This window comes from Oncorhynchus gorbuscha, linkage group LG07 (genome assembly GCF_021184085.1).
Source record: "Oncorhynchus gorbuscha isolate QuinsamMale2020 ecotype Even-year linkage group LG07, OgorEven_v1.0, whole genome shotgun sequence".
Taxonomy (NCBI): domain Eukaryota; kingdom Metazoa; phylum Chordata; class Actinopteri; order Salmoniformes; family Salmonidae; genus Oncorhynchus; species Oncorhynchus gorbuscha.
The window spans coordinates 45,815,109-45,835,414 of NC_060179.1; the positions used below are offsets into that span (position 1 = coordinate 45,815,109).

Genomic DNA, 20,306 nt, shown 5'->3' on the forward strand with positions numbered 1-20,306 from the left:
AGTTAATCTACCCAATCAAAAGTCATTAGCAACAAATCCTATGAGTGCATCATGAGAGATCTGCATGGCTCAGAAACAATCGCTAGCCCCTAACCACACAATTGTATAGAGCTGAAGGGATAAGATAAATACATTATTATGGCTGTAGCTCCTCCTTGCCCTCTGATAGACTTGCCATATTGCTTGATCCTATCCACTTTGAATCATGCCCTTGTGACAATGTTTCACATGGTTCCCTATTTTGTGAGTTTCCACTATTCATAAAACAGATGCACAGTGGAGGTCCATGGCTTTTCTCTGATTAACCTCTACTGTCAAGAGACCGTGGCTTGATCGGTGAACATGGATCCACCTATCTTGACATTAACCAAGACACACACGTATATATGACATCATGTGACAAAATGTTCAGGCAGGGAGCCTGCTGAGTATGCATCACACTAGGATATTGTGATCACGAGAGCCTCCTCTCTATTGTGGCAGATTAATCCCAAGCTGCCTCCTCAAACATCACAGTAATAAAATTACTGGATCAATAGCCATTCAGCCACCATAGAGAAAGAAACAGAGCACAAATGATCTCCATTCAACTGTGACTGACTTTTATATCCATATTACAAAATCATGTATTTAATTATCAGTGTGAGTGTCAAATTTGGCAGGTAGAAGGGCCTATGGAACGCTAGCTAAGGAAAATGTAGACTACTAAATTACCTGTGATTACATCACGGATGAAGGGGCTTTGTCGTGGCGTGGTTGGGGTTCGCTCTCACCGCCTGCCTGCCTGCTTATAAAAAAGATGTAGAGGGGGAGGGTGGAGAGAGGAGGGTTGGGAGTACTCTGCACAATCTCTCTCTGGCTCACACACTCATCGTTACTCCCATACTGTCCCTGGCTCTTTGAGCCAGCACTTGCTGGGAGCGATACAGTGGGGATTCTCGGCTCCTCGACCACACAATCACTCACGCTCCACTGCTGCATATCACATTTTACTGTAAAATTACCCTCTTATGCATGGTATCCTAGTGCCAAATGCAGAAATCAATTTGAATGATTTCATAACGGCATTGTACAGTTTAGCCACTCAATATGGGGAATTTAGTCACTGAATGCCTAGCTAGATTTCAAAGGGAAACCCTGCAGCGGAGCACACCAAAATAGACTACAATAGGGGATTACCTTAAAAAAGAATGGACATAATCTAAAAATAAAGCATTTACTTTGGATGGGTTAAATCAGAAATATATCAAATTGTTTATTTGTCATTTAAATCCAATTTGATGTGCTGCAGTAAATCATTATTGGAGGTACTTGTGAGCGCCTCCCCTACATATAGTAGTTGAAGGGGTTTGGCCAGTCAGGTGATATTTTCCGCCTCACCATTTTGTGCTGCTGCTCCGCCGTGTATTTAGCAGAAGATTCGTGACTAGTCCAATTACATCTCTAGTTAGCTACATAGGTTTACATTTAAAGAGCGTGTGGCCTTCGATAGGTGTAGTCGATAAGCCATTAAGGGGAACCGCAATATCCGTTTGGTAGTCCGTGTTCTTTTAAACAGAGAATGTCGTCCGAAAGCCCCGAATACTCTCCGTTCTTCGCAGTGATGGGTGCCTCTGCAGCTATGGTTTTCAGCGGTAATTATCACACAATTCCATTACTATCTTTACCATAGCTACATTTAAATTGGTATGTGTCCATTCAAACCGCATCTCTAATGCCTGAAACCAGCACAGAAACGGCTAGCGTGACAGCGAACGAGCTAGCTAACCCAGCTAATTAGCTACGTAGCAAGTTAACCCAGTTGACTAGCTGCATAGCTAACTTAGCGTGTACGCACTTGAGTCATGTATCTGCGTAGTGAATGTAAGTTAGCTTTTATCGAAACTCGTTCTCATAACTACCCAGTTCAGTACAAATACAGCCTTGCTATCTAATACATATTCTAGTTAGCCAGGTAAAGCTAACGTTGGTCGGACAGGTAACCAAGGGATGGAGTTGGACGAGAGTCCATGAATTGTCATTGGCGTATGTCACGTTGAGTAGGCTGGACAATAGGAGTCTAAATTCACCCAAGGCTGGACATGTCAGAAGGTTGTCTGAGCTGGAACACTAGCCCGATCCCATAGTAAATTACCTCCGCAGAGCCTGTTAACTGGAGTGATGCTTACTGTTCAATTGAGCCTTAATGGCACCCAAAGATGTATCCCTGTATTTTACCACTACAATATGTTCTTAGAACGAAACGGAAAAATAACTCGTGTAGAAAGTTAAAATCCCCACCACAATGGTGCCAAGTGTGCTTATGTCTGCATAGAGAGCAAACATTTGCTGTTTCTGATCGACGAAAGCAGAGTACGCTGCCCACCCTTATGTAATTAGAAAGACGATATTATCCTGACTAAAATGGTGTCCGACTTGACAATCTAAATATACACATTGCGAGATATTTGGCGAAATGTACCAGCATGCCTCTCCATAGGAAAACAGTGGGGGGGCACAGCGTTACAAGGACAAAAGGTATTTTGGGGCTAGCAATTGATGATGACAGAGTATGCTGCCCAGCCTTACATAATTATGAAAGAGAAGATTGAAATTGATTCAAAGATATACAAATTGCGAGATATTTGGCTAAATTAATAGACAGACATATAATAGACAGACATACCTATTTCCCTATAGTAAACAATGGGATGACCTCAGTTCCACAAGTAGTTTTTTGTTAACATTTTTAACTACCAGCAACGTGGGCAGGTGTCATTTCCAACAATAACAAAGCAGGCATTGTAAGGTAGAACAAACTGGGACTAGGTGAAAAATGCCTCTAAATAAGACAACAACTAGCTAATCAAGTTGCCCAGTATTTTGTTAAACTGTTTCTTTACCAGTAACCACACCTCCAAAATAATGTTTGAAAAATGTGCGTCGATAGGTAATTTCTCAATTGTTTGCGACATACCACAATTCAATCAGCTTGTTTACAGCTGCACTAGGGTCAAACAACATTCCTTTGATACCCAAAGAGCTGGCAAGAGATATGGCACTGAAACTGTACCTCAATCCAGGGATGTACTCTGATTTATCCCAACTTTTTACATTAGCTGTCCCTTACGAAGCGCATAAGCCACAGCAGCCATTTTGGGTTGGCAGTGTCAGCCAATCAGCTATTTTGTTGCTCAACGCAACGTGGGCTGTTGCTACTGCTAGCTAGCATGAAGACAAACTGCAGTTTAAGTAAACTTTCAATGTTCTTAGTGTAACAGTTTGGGGTACACACCTTAATTGAGGTATGTTTTCTGAGCCATATCCACAGTGTCTTAATATACACAGGAATGCTGTCTGACTTTAGTGCAGCTGTTAGCAAGCAGGTTGGATCTGCTGGCTACACCAGCTTTGTGCATAGTGCTACTAGTTGTACAACTGAATGCCTTCAACTGAAATGTCTTCTGCATTTAACCCAGAGGGGTGTGGGGGCTGCGTTAATAGACATGCACGGCGCCCGGGGAACAGTGGGTTAAACTGCCTTGCTCACGGGCAGTACGACAGATTTTTACCTTGTCAGCTCGGCGACTCAATCTCATTTGGGTCCCAGGCTGATAAAGTTTAAGAACACCTGTTCTAGACTATTCTGTGCTTCTGACTTTGTGGCAACAGTTTGGGGAACTGTTTCCGCATGATAATGCCCCCGTGCACAAGGCGAGAGACAAACCATTTTGTTGTGGAAGAACTTGACTGGCCTGTACAGAGCCCTGACCTCAACCCCATCAAACACCTTTGGGATGAATTAGAACGCAGACAGCGAGCCAGGCCTAATCACCCAACATCAGTGGCTGACCTGACTAATGCTCTTGTGGCTGAATGGAAGTAAGTCTCTGCAGCAATGTTTCAGCATCTAGTGGAAAGCCTTCCCAGAAGAGTGGAGGCTGTTATAGTAGCAATGGGGGGGGACCAACTCCATTTTAATACTCATGACTTTGAAATGAGATGTTCCGTGAGCAGGTGTCTACCTACTTTTTGATATGTAGTGTAAATCAGATTGAGCCCAAACTGTACTATGTAGTAGGGAGTTGTAGTTTCCAACAACCAATATTCTACATAGTTTAGCTCAGAAAACATAATTAACTACAATGACCAGCATCCATTGCGCACCTACTTGTCCAGACTGAGACGAGAGACAGTAGAACGTGATCGGGAGAGAGCGAGCAGTTTCTTTGATTTATTTTCAGGTAGCGATACCTCAAAGATTGATAGTTGGTGTTCAGCAGTCAAAAGTATACCTTACTTTGAAGAACTACTAAAATAGTGTTTGTCAGACCGCATAGGCAGCAGCTCTATAGTGATAAGCTGATGACTTGGACTGAAAGAAATAGTTGTCAAATAAGCCTAAAACAAATGTAATATACACAAGTGAAATGTTTTATTGGCGTAATGTGATGGTTAAGTGATGAGCAGTCGCTAACATCCGTAGGACTTGAATTGTTTTCTATTACAGCATTCAAACAACATTATTTTTTTTTAAATTAAGATTGCAATAATATATTTTAATACTCAAACCCGAAACAACCTCAAAGCACCAATCGCTCAGCTCTACCAGTAGGAGAACAAGCTAAAGTGATGAGTCAAGACTTTTAGGAATTGCCATCGTTTGAGCCACGTTGGCATAATGTCAGTGCATTTATTTGATTGCTTGCTCATATCCTGGATGGCCTCAGGGACAAGTGAGAGTATAGAAACAACTGTCTAGTGATCTTGTGACAAACAAGGACAGGGATGGATAAGTGTTTATCTTTTATTTTTATCATGTTCGGTCTGATGCATTCACTCAAAGCATTTAACAATATGCTACCTCACAACATCAAATTACCAATCAACTGTGCCTTTGATTGCAAGAGACATGTTTTGGACCATCACTAGGCCGGAATCGATTCCTTATGGTTAATTTGACATTTTTGTACTGAGTACTGTTTTGCCTTATTTAATAATTGTTGAAGTGGCTTTTATCAATAGCCCCTGTAGTCTTGTAGTATAGCTTAGGCTACATGTGGCAAAGCTGGTTGTGTGATGCAGCATGTAGTAGGAAATTGACATGCTACTAAGTTATGTTATAGAGCAGGATTTCCCAAACACAGTCCGAAAGCCTCTCCCTGGGTGTACGCGTTTTTGCTGTAGCGCTACACAGCTGACTACATTTATCAAAGCTTCATGATGAGTTGGTTAACTCAAAAACCAAAACATGCAACCCTAATATAGAGGGCTTGACCTACTGGGGATATTGAATCGTGCAGCTACTCTAGGAGCTGGAGGTTGTGACACTATTTTCTCCTTTACTGTGCTGTGTGGTGGCGGCATGCCGCCTGTCTATTGTAGTTAATTCAACTCTGTAATGACTTGTGGTGGAAGGGTGATTCCAGTTGTCAGTTTGCGTTAAATATTCCCAATTTTACTCCTCTTCAAAGCTGTTGCTGGGTGTGTGACCCTCTCACTTAGAGGTTCCTGTCAGGTGAAATTATTGCAAGTAATATGAGGAAACTATTGATTGCACTAAAATGCATTCATCATTTATACCCAATGTGTAGTTACTGTATGTAGGAAACATACTAGCAAGAGGCTAACCTAGTATGAGCCCTATATGCGTTTAGTGCTGACGCAGAGCTCCTATGGGTAGCGATAGCACAGGCCAGCGTGGGTAGCCCCTGTGGCTGGGAGTGATCTGGAGGGGGGACACCGGTGATTTCAGGCCCAGGAGCATTAAGTTTCCTTACAGGAAACGTGAGCCTGCCATCATGCGACGTCACTACAACACCACCACTACCATGATTGAGAAACAAACTGGTAATTTACACATTATCTACTGATTTGTGTATGCATTTGTAAACCATTGCCTATATTGTGCTTCATGATAATTTAAAAGGTAATAATTGTAGACTGGAGTTGATTTTTCTTTGAGAACGTGGTTAAGCACACCCACTGAAACATATGTGAACTGTGCATTATACAGCAGCCTGTGAAGACAGTCTCACACTAATTTCATATTACTGCAGTTCCTAGTTAATTAGTCTTTCATGTCTTGACTCGAAGTGGGAGGTATCAACTCTTGCAAGGTGGAGGCACCGTAACGGAATCACAAATGTTGGTTAGTCTCTCTTGTAGTAGAGGCATCATGAATAGCCTTGGAACTAGGGCAGTCCCTGACAACAAATAAAATGCAAACTTTGGTCGACCGGGAGTAGTCTGTTCTTTCGACTAATTGTCTAAATTTTACAATGTGTTTAACTAACTATATGTAGGCTACTTGGCTTGTCTGATGCTTTAAGCACTGATTAAATACACACACTTTTGACCGATATCGTCCGTGCCAAAACAATACCGATATAAACATTTTTACCAACCTTTTTAAGCGTTCTAGTACAGTTAAATAGTTAACACACATGGACGCAGCGGTCTAAGGCACTGCATCTCAGTGCAAGAGGCGACACTACAGTCCAGGCTGTATCACGTCCGGCCGTGATTGGGAGTCCCATAGGGCGGTGCACAATTGGGCCAGCGTCGTCCGGGCCATCATTGTAAATAAGAATTTGTTCTTAACTGACTTGCCTAGTTAAATAAAGGTTACACACACCACACTGACAGTTTTGTTGCCGTTTATGTCCCCATTCAACCTATTTCTTTTTTTCACGTACTTGCTGTTTTGTTCAGTCGTTTCATTCTCAACCAGGATTTATATGGAATGTTTGTGTCAAAGATGCATGTCAAATAACACAACATAATGTTTCAGTAGCTGTAGTTAGTTAACTATGTAGCTAGGTGTCATCTAAAATAACCCTACTTTATTAAACAGTTCTTATTTGATTAATGGTTGGACCCATCTATGTGAAGCAAGCCACAATAGTTAGCATTCAAAATAAAAGTAATCATTTGTATTCATTTGCATCACTGTCAATGACAATTTTATTTTGAAGGCAAACTGCAAATTCTACTTGTGCCTACTCCTTAGTGTGGCTAGCTTCACAACCCGGTCCGGTCGAGCATCACTAGCCAGATGAAGCTACAAGTGGCAACCTAGCTAATACCTACTCACAAGGTTTCTTAAATCATTGCTAAGAATAATGAAAATTACTGCAGTTTCAACTGGTCATTGTTTTCAGGCTGGTTGTGTTGGAGCTAGCTACCCCAGTTGTTGCGGTCGAACAAATGAGTGCTTTATTACCAATGCTGTATTGTAAATGCATCGTTCGTGGCCAGCGTTTGCTTGTTTGCAGACATTTTTTTTTGTACAGCTTTGACAGTGCTACTCAATTTTTTGATTGCAAAGACCCAAACGGCGTTCCATAGTATGTATGTGGTGAAGCTAATAGCAGTGACGCTATTACTGTGTGACTGAAATCTGTGAAATAGCTCACTTGGTAGTGTGTACCTTACTCAACATTGAGTGACATGAGTGCTACAAACAAAATAATTGTAAATGGAATGAAATAAGCTAAAATGTGTTCCTCACAAGCGTAGCCTAGGTTGTGCGGCCAGCAAACAACTTGTCTACTCCGACAATGAACAGTAAAAGACTGAAATAATATATTGAATGCATTAACAAATGACCCTAACCAAACTAACATTGTAGAATAGTAAATGTACTATTGGTGATACTGGTGTGCCATCCCTGCGTTTTACGCAATGGATTAGTCCACTGAGACAGGTGTGAGTCAGACGGGTGTCTCGTGTGCCAAACAATGTATGTATGAGACCAAACAGTCGACTAAATGGGGTCAGCCCTACTTGGAATACTACCATGGGTTTTAATTTAGTTTTAAAGCAAAATCAATGACCTAATCATTTGATAACAGGTTAGATTTCATTGGGCGCGGTGGCGATTGCTGCTCAGAGTTGTTGGTCATCAGTTGAGCCTGCGTCGTATCGACAGGGTAGTGGCCTGTTATGTCTGCAGCCTCATCTGTGTCAGGCCCCTGCTCTTGGTCGGTAGTCGGTCCAGGCGCTGACTGGCTGTGACGAGCACAGTCGAATCTCTAACCCTGGCAATTTGACTGGTAAACTCACGGGTACACTCTCAATGGCTGCCTGGAATTGTCATGCAATTTCCATAGTAATGTGGCTAATGCATGCAATGGAATAATTTTTTTGCAGTCAGTTGACTCAACCAATCACTGCATATATTGATGTACACGCTTCCTACTTTTTCTTCCTGCTTTTCTCCTATTGGCATCAAATGTTATGTCACATGCGTTGGAAACAACCGGTGTAGACTAACGGTGAAATGCTTCCTTACGTGCCATTCCCAACAACGCAGAGGAGGAATTAATACACAACTATTTCCATTGAGCGGTAATTCCCCATTGACCTATTATCTTAAAGTATTCTTACAGTAGCTTGGTTATGTTCCAGTGTGGAGTTCAATAGAGATTGCATCATCTCTGGATTTGTTGGGGCAGTATGTGAATTAGAGTGGATCTGCCATCATGACGTGTGACCGTTGCCGTAGTACGGTCACTAACGGCCCTAGCTGTAACATCAACCCTTCTGTGGATAGACTTCCCTACCACGAGGGATTGAGAAAGGTGCTAGGCTATTACACCAGTCTTCAGTACATGCATCAGGTCTAAATAGGGATATATTCCAACTTCATTAATCTCCTCACCAACCAACATCAACATATGTGAACATGGCACATTTCTATGTTCTGTAGTAAAAAAGAGGAATTTAAGTGTTTACAATGACATTAGTAGACTATTGTTAGGCAATGCCTACTCATTGGTTAAAATTGCACTCTGATGTCATTGGAAACACCTCTTTCACATGTGTTGAATATGAAGTTAAGTTTTATTTAATGCCTCTAATTTGATATTACTTTGTCTTAAAAATTCACTAATGTGTGACACTGCCTCACTTAAATGTGTGAATCTGTTCAATGGTCTGACAAGGTTGGAGCAGAATAACTTAACCTTGCTTAGATGGTATCAGTCTTGTGACAAATAAGTCTGTGTAGGGGTCTGGCGGGTGGGGTGGCTGGCTGCGATGTGCATATTTTAAGGATTTGCCAGCCACCTCTAGTCTAGAGCCACCGTTACACACAGCTCCAGAGACACTGCCTTGTTTCAGGCTGCCTTGACAGTACATGGAAGCTCTCTGGATACCTGTATGAAATGTCTTGAGGCTACATGCCACAGGATGTGTCCTGAAGCATGTTCAAGGGCTGACATACCTAAAATGTTCTTGTTGACTTTACTGTTAACCAAGTAGTCAGTTGGACTGCTTTTGTTGTTTGGTTGGATGCAACAAAGCTAGATTGGTGGGAATACCTACTTTAAGAGATGGATGGTTTTATTGATTCAAATTTTATTAGCCACCCACTGAAAGGACATATTTGCATTCTTCCATGTGAAGTATCTGCAAATTCTTGAAGAACCATGTTGAAATATGCTATTCTCTTTCACTCTGTGGCTGCTGTGCCAATGCTAGGGCAAAAAAATCTGCGTTGCAGACGGAATCCAGGCAAAATGCAATTCCGTGATTCCAACCATATTAAAAAAACGTATTGAACTTAGTAGGAAATTCACTAAATGTATTGAACTTAAAACATTCTTTAGTTTGCCCAAGAACGTGAACACAAAGCATCAGTGATTTGTATTTTCCTTAAACTTTCTGAATAGGCAACAACAAAGGAATGCCCCTGTCTGTGTGCGTGATTGTCTACCTCTTTGTGTAGCCATTAACGACGATGCTAATGTAATGACAACCATATTCTGGTAAATGGAAAGCCTTTCCCAAAAACCTCAATTATATGTTAGCCACCTAGAAAGTTGCCTATGCTAGAGGTCTTCACGGATCCACCTGTACCCGAGCCCCGATCAAGGACCCTAGCGGGGTCTGGAACCAGAATTCTAAATGTCATGGGTCTGGGTCAGATCTGATATGATTGTCTCGGGTATGTGTACTGTTAACTGACTTCATCAAAGCAGCAATAAGCTACACTCATAGAGCCTCTGTCTGTGTGTGACATGTTGGGACATCTAATAAATTGATGGAATTGACAGTTAAAGGAGAAGGATAGGCTACAACTACCAAGAGCCAAGAGGTAGGCTGATGCGTAATATTCTGAATGGAGTTATTTGTAACACTAGGATGAGTGCATGCACTGCAGCCTCAACTAACATTTGCTAGCTTAACTAGTGCCTCCTGGTTTGATGCAGTCAAGACTTACTATGTAATCATTCGATAAATAACCTAGAAATGGCAGCTATTAGTTTACTATAGCGTGAGTCTGCTTAGTTAGTTGCTCTCTACCTCCCTCGTCACTTATCCACAAGCACTTATCCACAAGCACGGCCCCTACCCAGTCTGCTAGAGCGAGACTTTTCTCTCCCTCCTTTTGCGCCTTATCTGCTCCGGTTAATAAAGTAGCTTAAATGACATTTCTGCTGCTTTCATCACTGTACGAACAGGGTCTAGATTCGACCATGTCTGGTTTCCTCGGGTCCGTTCAGAATGGGTCTCTATATTTAAATGTATTTATGTCCATTTCGGAACGGGGTCCAACTTTTTGGACCTGTGAATACCTCTAGTCTTTGCCTAACTTGCAAATAATCATGATATCATTCTGCATCAATCCAGTGGCCATTTTGTTTTGCTAACTCTGCAACCAGATGAGTGCTACTGAAATATCGCTATCCAGGCAACCGTCTCTGGCTGGTGCACAATTTAATTAAAGGGCAACTACACCTGAAATTCTACATTTTGTAGATTTTCCACAGACAAGTGGTTTAAGCGTTGTGGACATTTCTTTTTGTTTCACTTTTTATATTTTTTTAAGAGTGAGAACCTAGAAAAACAAAATGGGGGGGAAAATGGGATCAAGCAAAAAAAAAAATCAGACTGTCCTTTTCATTCTGCACACACAAGGACTCACTCATAGAGAGAGGGCATAGTCTAAGATGAATCCAATGTTCCCTTTAGTACTCATGGAGGCTGACCATAGACATTCACAAAGGAGCATCATTGATCCACCACCCATTCCATATTCCCTGGGTTTTGTGGTCAGTCTGCAGTGCAAGAGACCTGTTTAGAGATTTTAAAGGTCTAGGGAGTCAAACTCTGTTTTAATATTTACACAGTGAATGCAAATCTCCACGTGTAACACATCGAACTGGATAATTCACTCCTTTTGGGCATACTTTCTCCTAGGCTATTTGAAGTCACATTCACATACTGTTATATCCTGGAGCTTCTTAGCACTCCTTGCTGGGTTGAGGCAAACATAATATGTATCTTGTCCAGTGTCGTCCTTCTTGCACAATGCTAAGGGAAGAGTGGCTCAGGCAGTAGCTGCAACTTAGGTTGCATATTAGACGCTCTGGTCAGTCGTAGCCACCTCAGGGCTTTCAGTTTAGCGTGATCTCACTGTGGGAGTAATCTCGTCAGCCCATTCGGCATGATTCACGACCATGGCGGCCTGTCAAACCCCCCCCCCGACCGAGCACATCCATTTTTAGAGGCCCATGAGAGTATTGATTTTTATCACAACGCTGTTCTGCCTCTCCTGCAGACGTTGGCACTCTGGCTGTCTGCATCCTGGTCTGTCGTTTTGAGCCTCCTGTCGGCGTGCTGACTCTGCATTCTGCTGGGCCTCTATTACATTAGTGCCCTGCTGCAGCTTGTTATGTAAAAATGTTCCCAGCTAAAAGTTCCCAATTAAATGTCCTATTAATTTTCACGTTCTGATTGTTCTCGGTTCCGACTTCAGATGAAGCTTGTGGGCATAGAGCAAAGTGGGCATAGAGCAAAGTGGACAATGCTTTTGTGAGTCTCAGCTTTCTAAACCTGGCTCCAAATAGTTTCTAATGTTTCAGGTGTTAGACCTCGTGAGTAAAAAATATTATTGGCACGCCGAGGGGTCCGACTTCGGACTAGTCCACTGAATTTTGTGGGTGTTGTAGTGCAGAAAGGGAAACCCGTTCATGTTTGAGTCGCAGCTTATTCGAACGGTCCAAAACTTTCTAGCTCAAACGGTTTAGATGTCACATACGTTTTCAAACATAACGTCACAATTGATCAGAACGTGAATTTTCAAGCTGGGAATGTTTTTACACGACACTGGTAACGCTGCCATAGAAATGTAATCTATTTTATTGAGTGCTGCCAATGTGACATCCGATTGTTTCTGTGGCAACTGGTGCTGGTTTGTGTCCTTTCTGAGCTTCTGCAGGGATGTGACATTCTGCTGGTCTGAAGTCAGCAGCTTCCTGTATGGAGAACCTAATGAGTCTATTCTTCAGGCAGTCAGGGAGGTGGAGTGATTTAGATTTCTGCCACTCTTGCACAGGATGAAAGCCTTTAAAAAAAAGTTATATATTTTTTAAAGCCATTGAATGGACAGGGTTAACCTCAGCTCTCTGTTCCCTGTTCGTATCTATGGGTTGAGGAGGAGAGAATTTGCCCTGAACCGTAGCTGTTAAATGGAGAGACTGGTTTGAGATTTGCAGTCAAGCTCATTTTCAGTGTGGGAGAACATGATGCTGGTCATTTCCTCATACACAAGAATTTCCCAGCTGTAGCTACGTTGCCCTTAGACAGGGAACATAATCTATGGAGTTGTGAATTTGTTACCTAATCGATTTCAGTTCCTCCATATTGCTCAACTCTGTATTCTACTCTATTTGTACATTTCTCTAATCACAGAATTAAATGGTACATAATTATATCATGGTATTGTTGCGTACTCCCGATTGGCTTGAAGGGCATTCTAGAGCATGCATTATTTCCCTAAACTTATGGTATATTTGCACGGTAGAATTCAATGGCTGTAGTACATTTTTTAAATGTTTTATTTGAGCTGCTTTTTAAAGCAAAAGTCTAAGTGAAAATAGTGTTGGTATTGTTGAATTCGATTTTTGTAATTGCAAGTTGGACTGATGGTTTGGTTAACTAAACTAGCAAGTCTGTTTGTTAGGTTACCACTGTAACTACTGTATATATCTAGTAAACTTACTTTTGGACTTGTAGTGAAGCTAGTATGTGGACACCTGCTTTTTGAAGATCCCCCGTTACAAAATCATGGGCATTAATATGGAGATCCCCCCCCCCCCCCCCCCCCCCCTGCTGCTATAACAGCCTTCACTCTTCTGGGAAGGCTTCCTACTAGATGTTTGAACATTTCTGCGGGGACTTGTTTGCATTCAGCTACAAGCATTAGTGAGGTTGGCCACTCGGCGTTCCAATTCATCCCAAAGATGTTCGATGGGGTTGAGGTCAGGGCTCTGTGCATGCCAGTCAACTTCTTCCACACAGATCGACACTTTTTTTAAATGTATGCGTGCACATTTTTAGCAGATGTTATTGTGGGTGTAGCGAAATGCTTGTGCTTCTAGTTCCGACAGTGCGGCAATATTTAACAATTTCTTACAACATACTCTACACACAAATCCAAGTAAAGAAATGTAATTAAGAATCTATAAATATGGATGAGTAGCATATAATACAGTATAAACATATGAGATGAGTAATGCAAGATATGTAAACATTATTAAAGTGTCCAATGACTTCAAGTCTGTGTATATAGACTGCTGCCTATCTGTGCTAGAGATGGCCATTTAAGCCTGATGTACTTGAGAGTTTCTATTTTTCAGTCTCTCGGTCCCAGCTTTGATGCACCTGTACTGACCTTGCCTTCTGGATAATAGCGGGGTGACCAGGCAGTAGCTTGGGTGGTTGTTGTCCTTGATGGTCTTTTTGACCTTCCTGTGACTGTAGGTGTCCTGGAGGGCATGCAGTTTGCCCCCAGTGATGTCTTGTGCCGACAGCACCACCCTCTGGAGAGCCCTGAGGTTGTGGGCCATGCAGTTGCTGTAACAGGTGGTGATACAGCCAGCCCGACAGGATGCTCTCAATTGTGCATCTGTTAAAGTTTTAGGTGACAAGACAAATTTCTTCAGCCACGTGAGGTTGAAGAGGTGCTATTGCGCCTTCACCACACTACCTGTGTGGGTGGACCGTTTCAGTGATGTGTACGCAGAGTAACTTAACTTTCTACCTTCTCCACTGCTGTCCCATCAATGTGGATAGGGGGGTACTCCCTCTGTTTCCCAAAGTCCACAATCACCTTTGTTTTGTTGAGTGAGACACCACACTCCGAGGGCCCTCACCACCTCCTTATAGGCTGTCTCGTTGTTGGTAAGCAAGCCTACTACTGTTGTCTGCAAACTTGATTGAGTTGGAGGCATGCTTGGCCATGCAGTCATGGGTGTACAAGGAGGGCCTTGAGCTTAATGATGAGCTTGGAGGATACTATGGTGTTGAATGCTGAGCTATAGTCAATGAACAGGATTCTTACATGGGTATTCGTCTTGTCCAGATGGGATGGTGAAGGTGATTGCATTGAATATGAACCTATTGGGATGGTAAGCAAATTGAAGTTGGTCTAGGGTGACTGGTGAGGTGGAGGTGATATGATCCTTGACTTGTCTCTCAAAGCACTTCATTACAGAAGTGAGTACTATGGAGCAATAGTCATTTAGTTCTGTTACCTTTGCATTCTTGGGTAAAGGAACAATGGTGGCCATCTTCAAGCATGCGGGGACAGCAGACTGGGATAGGGAAAGATTGAATATGTCAGTGAACACACCAGCCAACTGGTCTGCGCATGCTCTGAGGACGTGGCAAGGGCTGTTGTCTGGGCCGGCAGCCTTGTGAGGGTTAACGCTTTTAAATGTCTTACTCACGTCGGCTATGGACAAGGAGAGCCCACAGTCCTTGGTAGCGGGCAGCGTCGGTGAAACTGTTATCCTCAAAGCAGAAGGTGTTTAGTTTGTCCGGAAGCAAGACGTCAGTGTCCGCAACGTGGCTGGTTTTCCTTCTGTAGTCTGTCTGTAGACGCTGCCACACGTCTCTTGTCTGAGCGGTTCAATTGCGACTCCACTTTCTCTATACTGATGTTTTGATTGCCTTGCGGAGGGAATGGGTATTGCCATATTCCTAGTTGCCTTGCCATCGTTAAATGGGGTGGTTCACACTTTCAGTTTTGCGCGAATGCTTCCATCTATACACAAGTTTCTAGTTTGGATCGGTTTTAATTGTCGCAGTGGGTACATCTCCTATACACGTTCTGAGAACAGTCACAGTCTATGTATTCGTCAATATTTATTTTTCGGAAGCTACCCAGAACATATCCCAGTTTGCGTGATCAAAACAATCTTGACGTGTGAATTCCGATTGGTCAGACCAGCATTGAATAGTCCTTAGCAAGGGTACTCCCTGTTTGAATTTCTGACTTTTGGAAGGTAGGAGCAAAATTGAGTCATGGTTTGATTTGCCTAAAGGAGGGCGAGGGAGGGCCTTGTATGCATCCCGGAAGTTGGAGTAACAGTGATCAACTGTTTTTCCATCGCGAGCACTAGATTCAATATGCTGATAGAATTTAGGCAGCCTTTCCTCAAATTTGCTTTGTTAAAATCTCCAGCTACAATGAATGCAGCTTCAGGATTAGAGGTCGACTGACTAATCGGTGGCGGATTTTTAATTAGGGTGGATTTGAAGTTTTCATAATTGGTAATCTGCATTTATGGCCGACTACATTGCACTCCATGAGACTGCATGGCAGGCAGACTACCTCTTATGCGAGTGCAGCAAGGAGCCACGGTAAGGTGCTAGCATTAAACTTATCTTGTTTAAAAAAATATCAATCTTAACATAATCACGAGTTAACTACACATGGTTGAGGATATTACTAGTTTATCTAGCTTGTCCTGCGTTGCATATAATCGATGCAGTGCCTGTTAATTTATCATTGAATCACAGCCTACTTCACCAAACGGGTGATTTTAACAAGTGCATTTGTGAAAAAAGCACAAATGTACCTAACCATAAACATCAATGCCCTTCTTAAAATCAGCACACAGAAGTATATATCTTTTAAACCTGCATATTTAGTTAATATTTCCTGCTAACATGAATTTCTTAACTTCTTATGGATCAGTGGGACGCGAGCGTCCGGTGAAATTGCAGAGCGCCAAATTAAATGACTAAATATTTAACTTTCATGAAATCACAAGTGCAATACATCAAAATAAATATTAACCTGTTAATCCAGCCGCCATGTCAGATTTCAAAGGCTTTATGGCAAAAGCGAACCATGCGACTATCTGAGGACAGCGCTCGGCACACAACATTACAAACCGTAACCAAGCCAAGTAGATTAGTCACACAAGTCAGAAATAGTAATAAAATTAATCACTTACCTTTGGTCTTTATATGGTTGCACTCACAAAACTCCCAGTTACACATCTTGTTCGATAAAGTCCCTCTTTATTTCCGAAAATGTGCGTTTTGTACAGTAATCCAATGGCTGAAATGCAGACAAATTCCAAATAATATCTGTAAAGTTCGTAGAAACATTTCAAACGATGTTTATAATCAATCCTCGGGTTTAGTCTAAAGAATCAATATTTCAACTGGACAATAGCGTTGTCAATATTAAAGAGAAACAAAGACGCGCTCTCAGGATTGCGCACCAAACAGGTTGAGGATTTTCCGTTGGCCTCATTGAAACTGCTCATTCTTCAGACTAAAGACCTGAAACCATGTCTAAAGACTGTTCACAGCTAGTGGAAGCCATAGGGTACAGAACCCAGATTCTATCTCTTTAAATGGTGGATAGTCTTTCAATGGAGAAACACCCATTTCAAAATAATAGCACTTCCTGGATGGATTTTCCTCAGTTTTTTACCTGCTATTTTTGCCTGCCAGTTCTGTTATACTCTGACATTACTTTAACAGTTTTGGAAACGTTAGAATTTTCTATCCAAATCTACCAATTATATGCATATCCTTGCTTCTGGGCCTAAGTAGCAGGCAGTTTACTTTGGACATACTTTTCATCCAAAATTCCAAATGCTTCCACCTAGCCCAAAAAAGATAAGTAGGCAAATTGTGTCTTCTCGAGTTCATATGCAACAATTTGGGCCGCCTGGCTCGTTGCAAAACTAATTTGCCAGAATTGTACATAATTATGACAACATTGAAGGTTGCGCAATGTAACAGCAATATTTAGACTTATGAATGCCACGCGTTAAATAAAATACGGAAAGGTTCTGTATTTCACTGCAAGAATAAACATTTTGTTTTTGAAATGATAGTTTCCAGATTTGACCATATTAATGACCCAAGGCTTGTATTTCTGTTATTATATTATAATTAAGTCTGATTTGATAGCGCAGTCTGACTGAGCGGTGGTAGGCAGCAGCAGGCTCGTAAGCATTCATTCAAACAGCACTTTCCTGCATTTGCCAGCAGCTCTTCGCTGTGCTTCAAGCATTGCACTGTTTGACTTCAAGCCTATCTCCCGAGATTAGGCTGGCAACACTAAAGTACCTATTAGAACATCCAATAGTCAAATGTATATGAAATACAATGGTATAGAGAAATAGTCCTATAACTACAACTTAAAACTTCTTACCTGGGAATATCGAAGACTCATGTTAAAAGGAACCACAAGCTTTCATATGTTCTGAGCAAGGAACTTAAACGTTAGCTTTGTTTACATGGCACATATTGCACTTCTCCAACACTTTGTTTTTGCATTATTTCAACGAAATTGAACATGTTTATTTGAGTCTAAATTGAATTTGTGTTGTATTAAGTTAGTGTTCATTCATTATTGTTGTAATTGTCATTATTACAAATATATAAAAATCGCGTCTCTTATTTTTTGGGTCCTCCAATCGGTATCGGCGTTGAAAAATCATAATCGGTAGACCTCAACCCAGGATATATGGTTTCCAGTTTGTCCAGTGAGGGCCGTCGTGGTATCGGCTTGAGGGATATACACGGCCTTGACTATAACCGGCGATAATACGGTTGGCATTTGATTGAGGAATTCTAGGTCAGGTGAACAAAAGGACTTCAGTTCCTGTATGTTACAATTTTACCACGAGTTGTTAATCATGAAACGTACACCCCCTTCCTTCATCCTGGAGAGCTGTTTATTCCTGTCGGCGCGTTGAACTGCGAATCCAGATTGCTGGACCAACTTCGACAGTATATCCCGAGAGAGCCATGTTTATGTGAAACCGAGTATGTTACAATTCCTGATGTCTCTCTGGAAAGAAACTCTTGCCCTGAGCTCGGCAACTTTATTATCCAGGAACTGAACTAATTGTCATGCTGAAACAGGAAAGGGACTCCCAAAGCACATAATTGTCTAGATTGGCATTGCGCATGGTGATCTTAGGCTTGTGTGCTGGTGCTCAGCCATGGAAACCCATTTCATGATGCTCCCGATGAACAGTTCTTATGCTGAAATTGCTTCCAGAGTCGGTGTGGAACTCTGTAGTGAGTGCTGCAACCCGAGTATTTTTACACGCTCCAGTACTCGCCTTTCCTGTTCTGTGAGCTTGTGTGGCCTACAACTTCGCGGCTGAGACGTTGTTGCTTCTAGACGTTTCCACTTCACAATGTCACTTAGCTCTGAAGGAGAAATCTGAAGGACTGATTTGTTGGAAAGGTGGCATCTTATGATGGTGCCATGTTGAAAGTCACTGAGCTCTTCAGTAAGGCCATTCTACTGCAAATGTTTGTCTATGGAGACTGCATGGCAGTGGCTGAAATACCCAAATCCACAATCTTGAAGGGGTGTCCATACTTTTGTGTATATATAGTGTACTTCAGTGGATGTTAAACATTTCTGTCAATTGTGTTAAATTATAGCCATTGTATGAAGGAGATAATCAACTCAGGGCTCTGCGTTCTTTGGTACATGTAACTCCTTGGAAGGTCAGTTCCACTCAGTTAGCGTGTCGTGGAACACGCCTTCCACATCGCTCATTGTTTTCCATAGAACGCATAGCCCCTTGTGAGGAATAATCAACGTGTTGAAATATTTACTATAGTATTATCTCAATGGATCTAATTTTCTTCCCCCCCCAGCCTTGGGAGCAGCCTATGGCACGGCTAAGAGTGGAACAGGGATTGCTGCCATGTCAGTGATGAGACCAGAGCTCATCATGAAGTCCATCATTCCAGTGGTCATGGCGGGTATTATAGCCATCTACGGCTTGGTGGTAGCGGTGCTCATCGCCAACAACATCTCCGAGAAGGTCACCCTCTACAAGTCAGTCTGACATCTCCTACCTCCATTTATTTCTACAAACTGTCTCCATTTGCATTTCCCCTCAATTCCTAATACTTCTAACAGGCTCTGAGGCAACTGGTCCATCAATCCATTACACCTGACATTAATATTAGATTAAATCTATATACCATTAAAAAAAAATAGTTTTGTTGCCCAATATTTTGTTAGTCTTTAATTGAAAACCTCTCATCTTACTATTGTCATTTGTTCATTCGGTATGACATAGTAACCCTATCCACTGTATTGATACTATGGTAATCCCCTGTCCCTCTCTGTGTTGTAGGAGTTTCCTTCATCTTGGTGCTGGGCTGAGTGTGGGCTTGAGCGGGTTGGCAGCTGGCTTTGCAATTGGTATTGTAGGTGATGCGGGGGTTCGGGGCACGGCGCAGCAGCCCCGGCTCTTCGTGGGCATGATCCTCATCTTAATCTTTGCCGAGGTCCTCGGGCTCTACGGTCTCATCGTGGCCCTCATCCTGTCCACGAAATAAACCACCAACCTCTCCACCAATCTGTCTTATGTTGCTGAAGGAGGAAAAAAATAAACAGAATACTGGATAAAAAATGTAATGAATGACAAAATAATGATATAATAAAAAATGGCTCCATAAATATGGTCTTATCTCTACAATGTGTACAGTCGTCCCAATTTGATAGTCAAATGCAATGTAGTGATTTGTCTGTCCTGTGTGTTGCAAAATGTATGAAGACCCCCCCCCCACTGGTTTACAGCCTCCATGCTTGCCAGGTTTCTTGCTGGTTTCTGCCTCTGGTCTTAGAGCTGACCGAAGGTCCCCACTGCTTTTTCTCCTCCTGCATTGATTTGGCTGTTTACATGATTTCTGCATTAAATGTCTGAGGATCTATTTGTAAAGGAAAATATGTATGGACTTAACGTTTTTGTTTTCTGTTTTATTTATAAATGTTTAAATGGGGCAAACATCTCTAATTCCCCATGAATTCTATAGATTTAATGCACTGTGGGTTAACTGTGATGTGGTTGGAGTTCCTCTGGATGTATTATTTGGTTTAAGATTGCCTTTAGTGTGTGGCTGGAGTGGGCGTTGTGTAACTGTTTCAATCTGGATGAAAACATTGCAGTGTTTCGAATGTGTTGTACCGCTGTCTGATTGCATTAAAGGTTGTTGCCCAGTGTTGGGTCTCACAAGTGTAATTTTCAAAA

General features: G+C 42.0%; 1 protein-coding gene across 1 annotated transcript; it reads left to right on the top strand.

Moving 5' to 3' along the window:
* Nucleotides 1-1,357: 1,357 nt before the first annotated feature.
* LOC124039922 (V-type proton ATPase 16 kDa proteolipid subunit) lies at nt 1,358-20,306 on the top strand. The gene is made up of 3 exons (XM_046356477.1): nt 1,358-1,634; nt 18,922-19,105; nt 19,410-20,306. The coding sequence occupies exons 1-3, from the start codon at nt 1,562-1,564 to the stop codon at nt 19,612-19,614; spliced, it is 462 nt and encodes a 153-aa protein (XP_046212433.1). The 5' UTR covers nt 1,358-1,561; the 3' UTR covers nt 19,615-20,306.

What these genes read in the sequence shown, in the direction of transcription:
- LOC124039922 (XM_046356477.1), top strand. Translation starts at nt 1,562, where the DNA reads ATGTCGTCCGAAAGCCCCGAATACTCTCCGTTCTTCGCAGTGATGGGT. An exon ending in TGCAGCTATGGTTTTCAGCG is followed by an intron (nt 1,635 to 18,921) that starts GTAATTATCACA and finishes TTCCCCCCCCAG; the next exon opens with CCTTGGGAGCAGCCTATGGC. An exon ending in GAGAAGGTCACCCTCTACAA is followed by an intron (nt 19,106 to 19,409) that starts GTCAGTCTGACA and finishes TCTGTGTTGTAG; the next exon opens with GAGTTTCCTTCATCTTGGTG.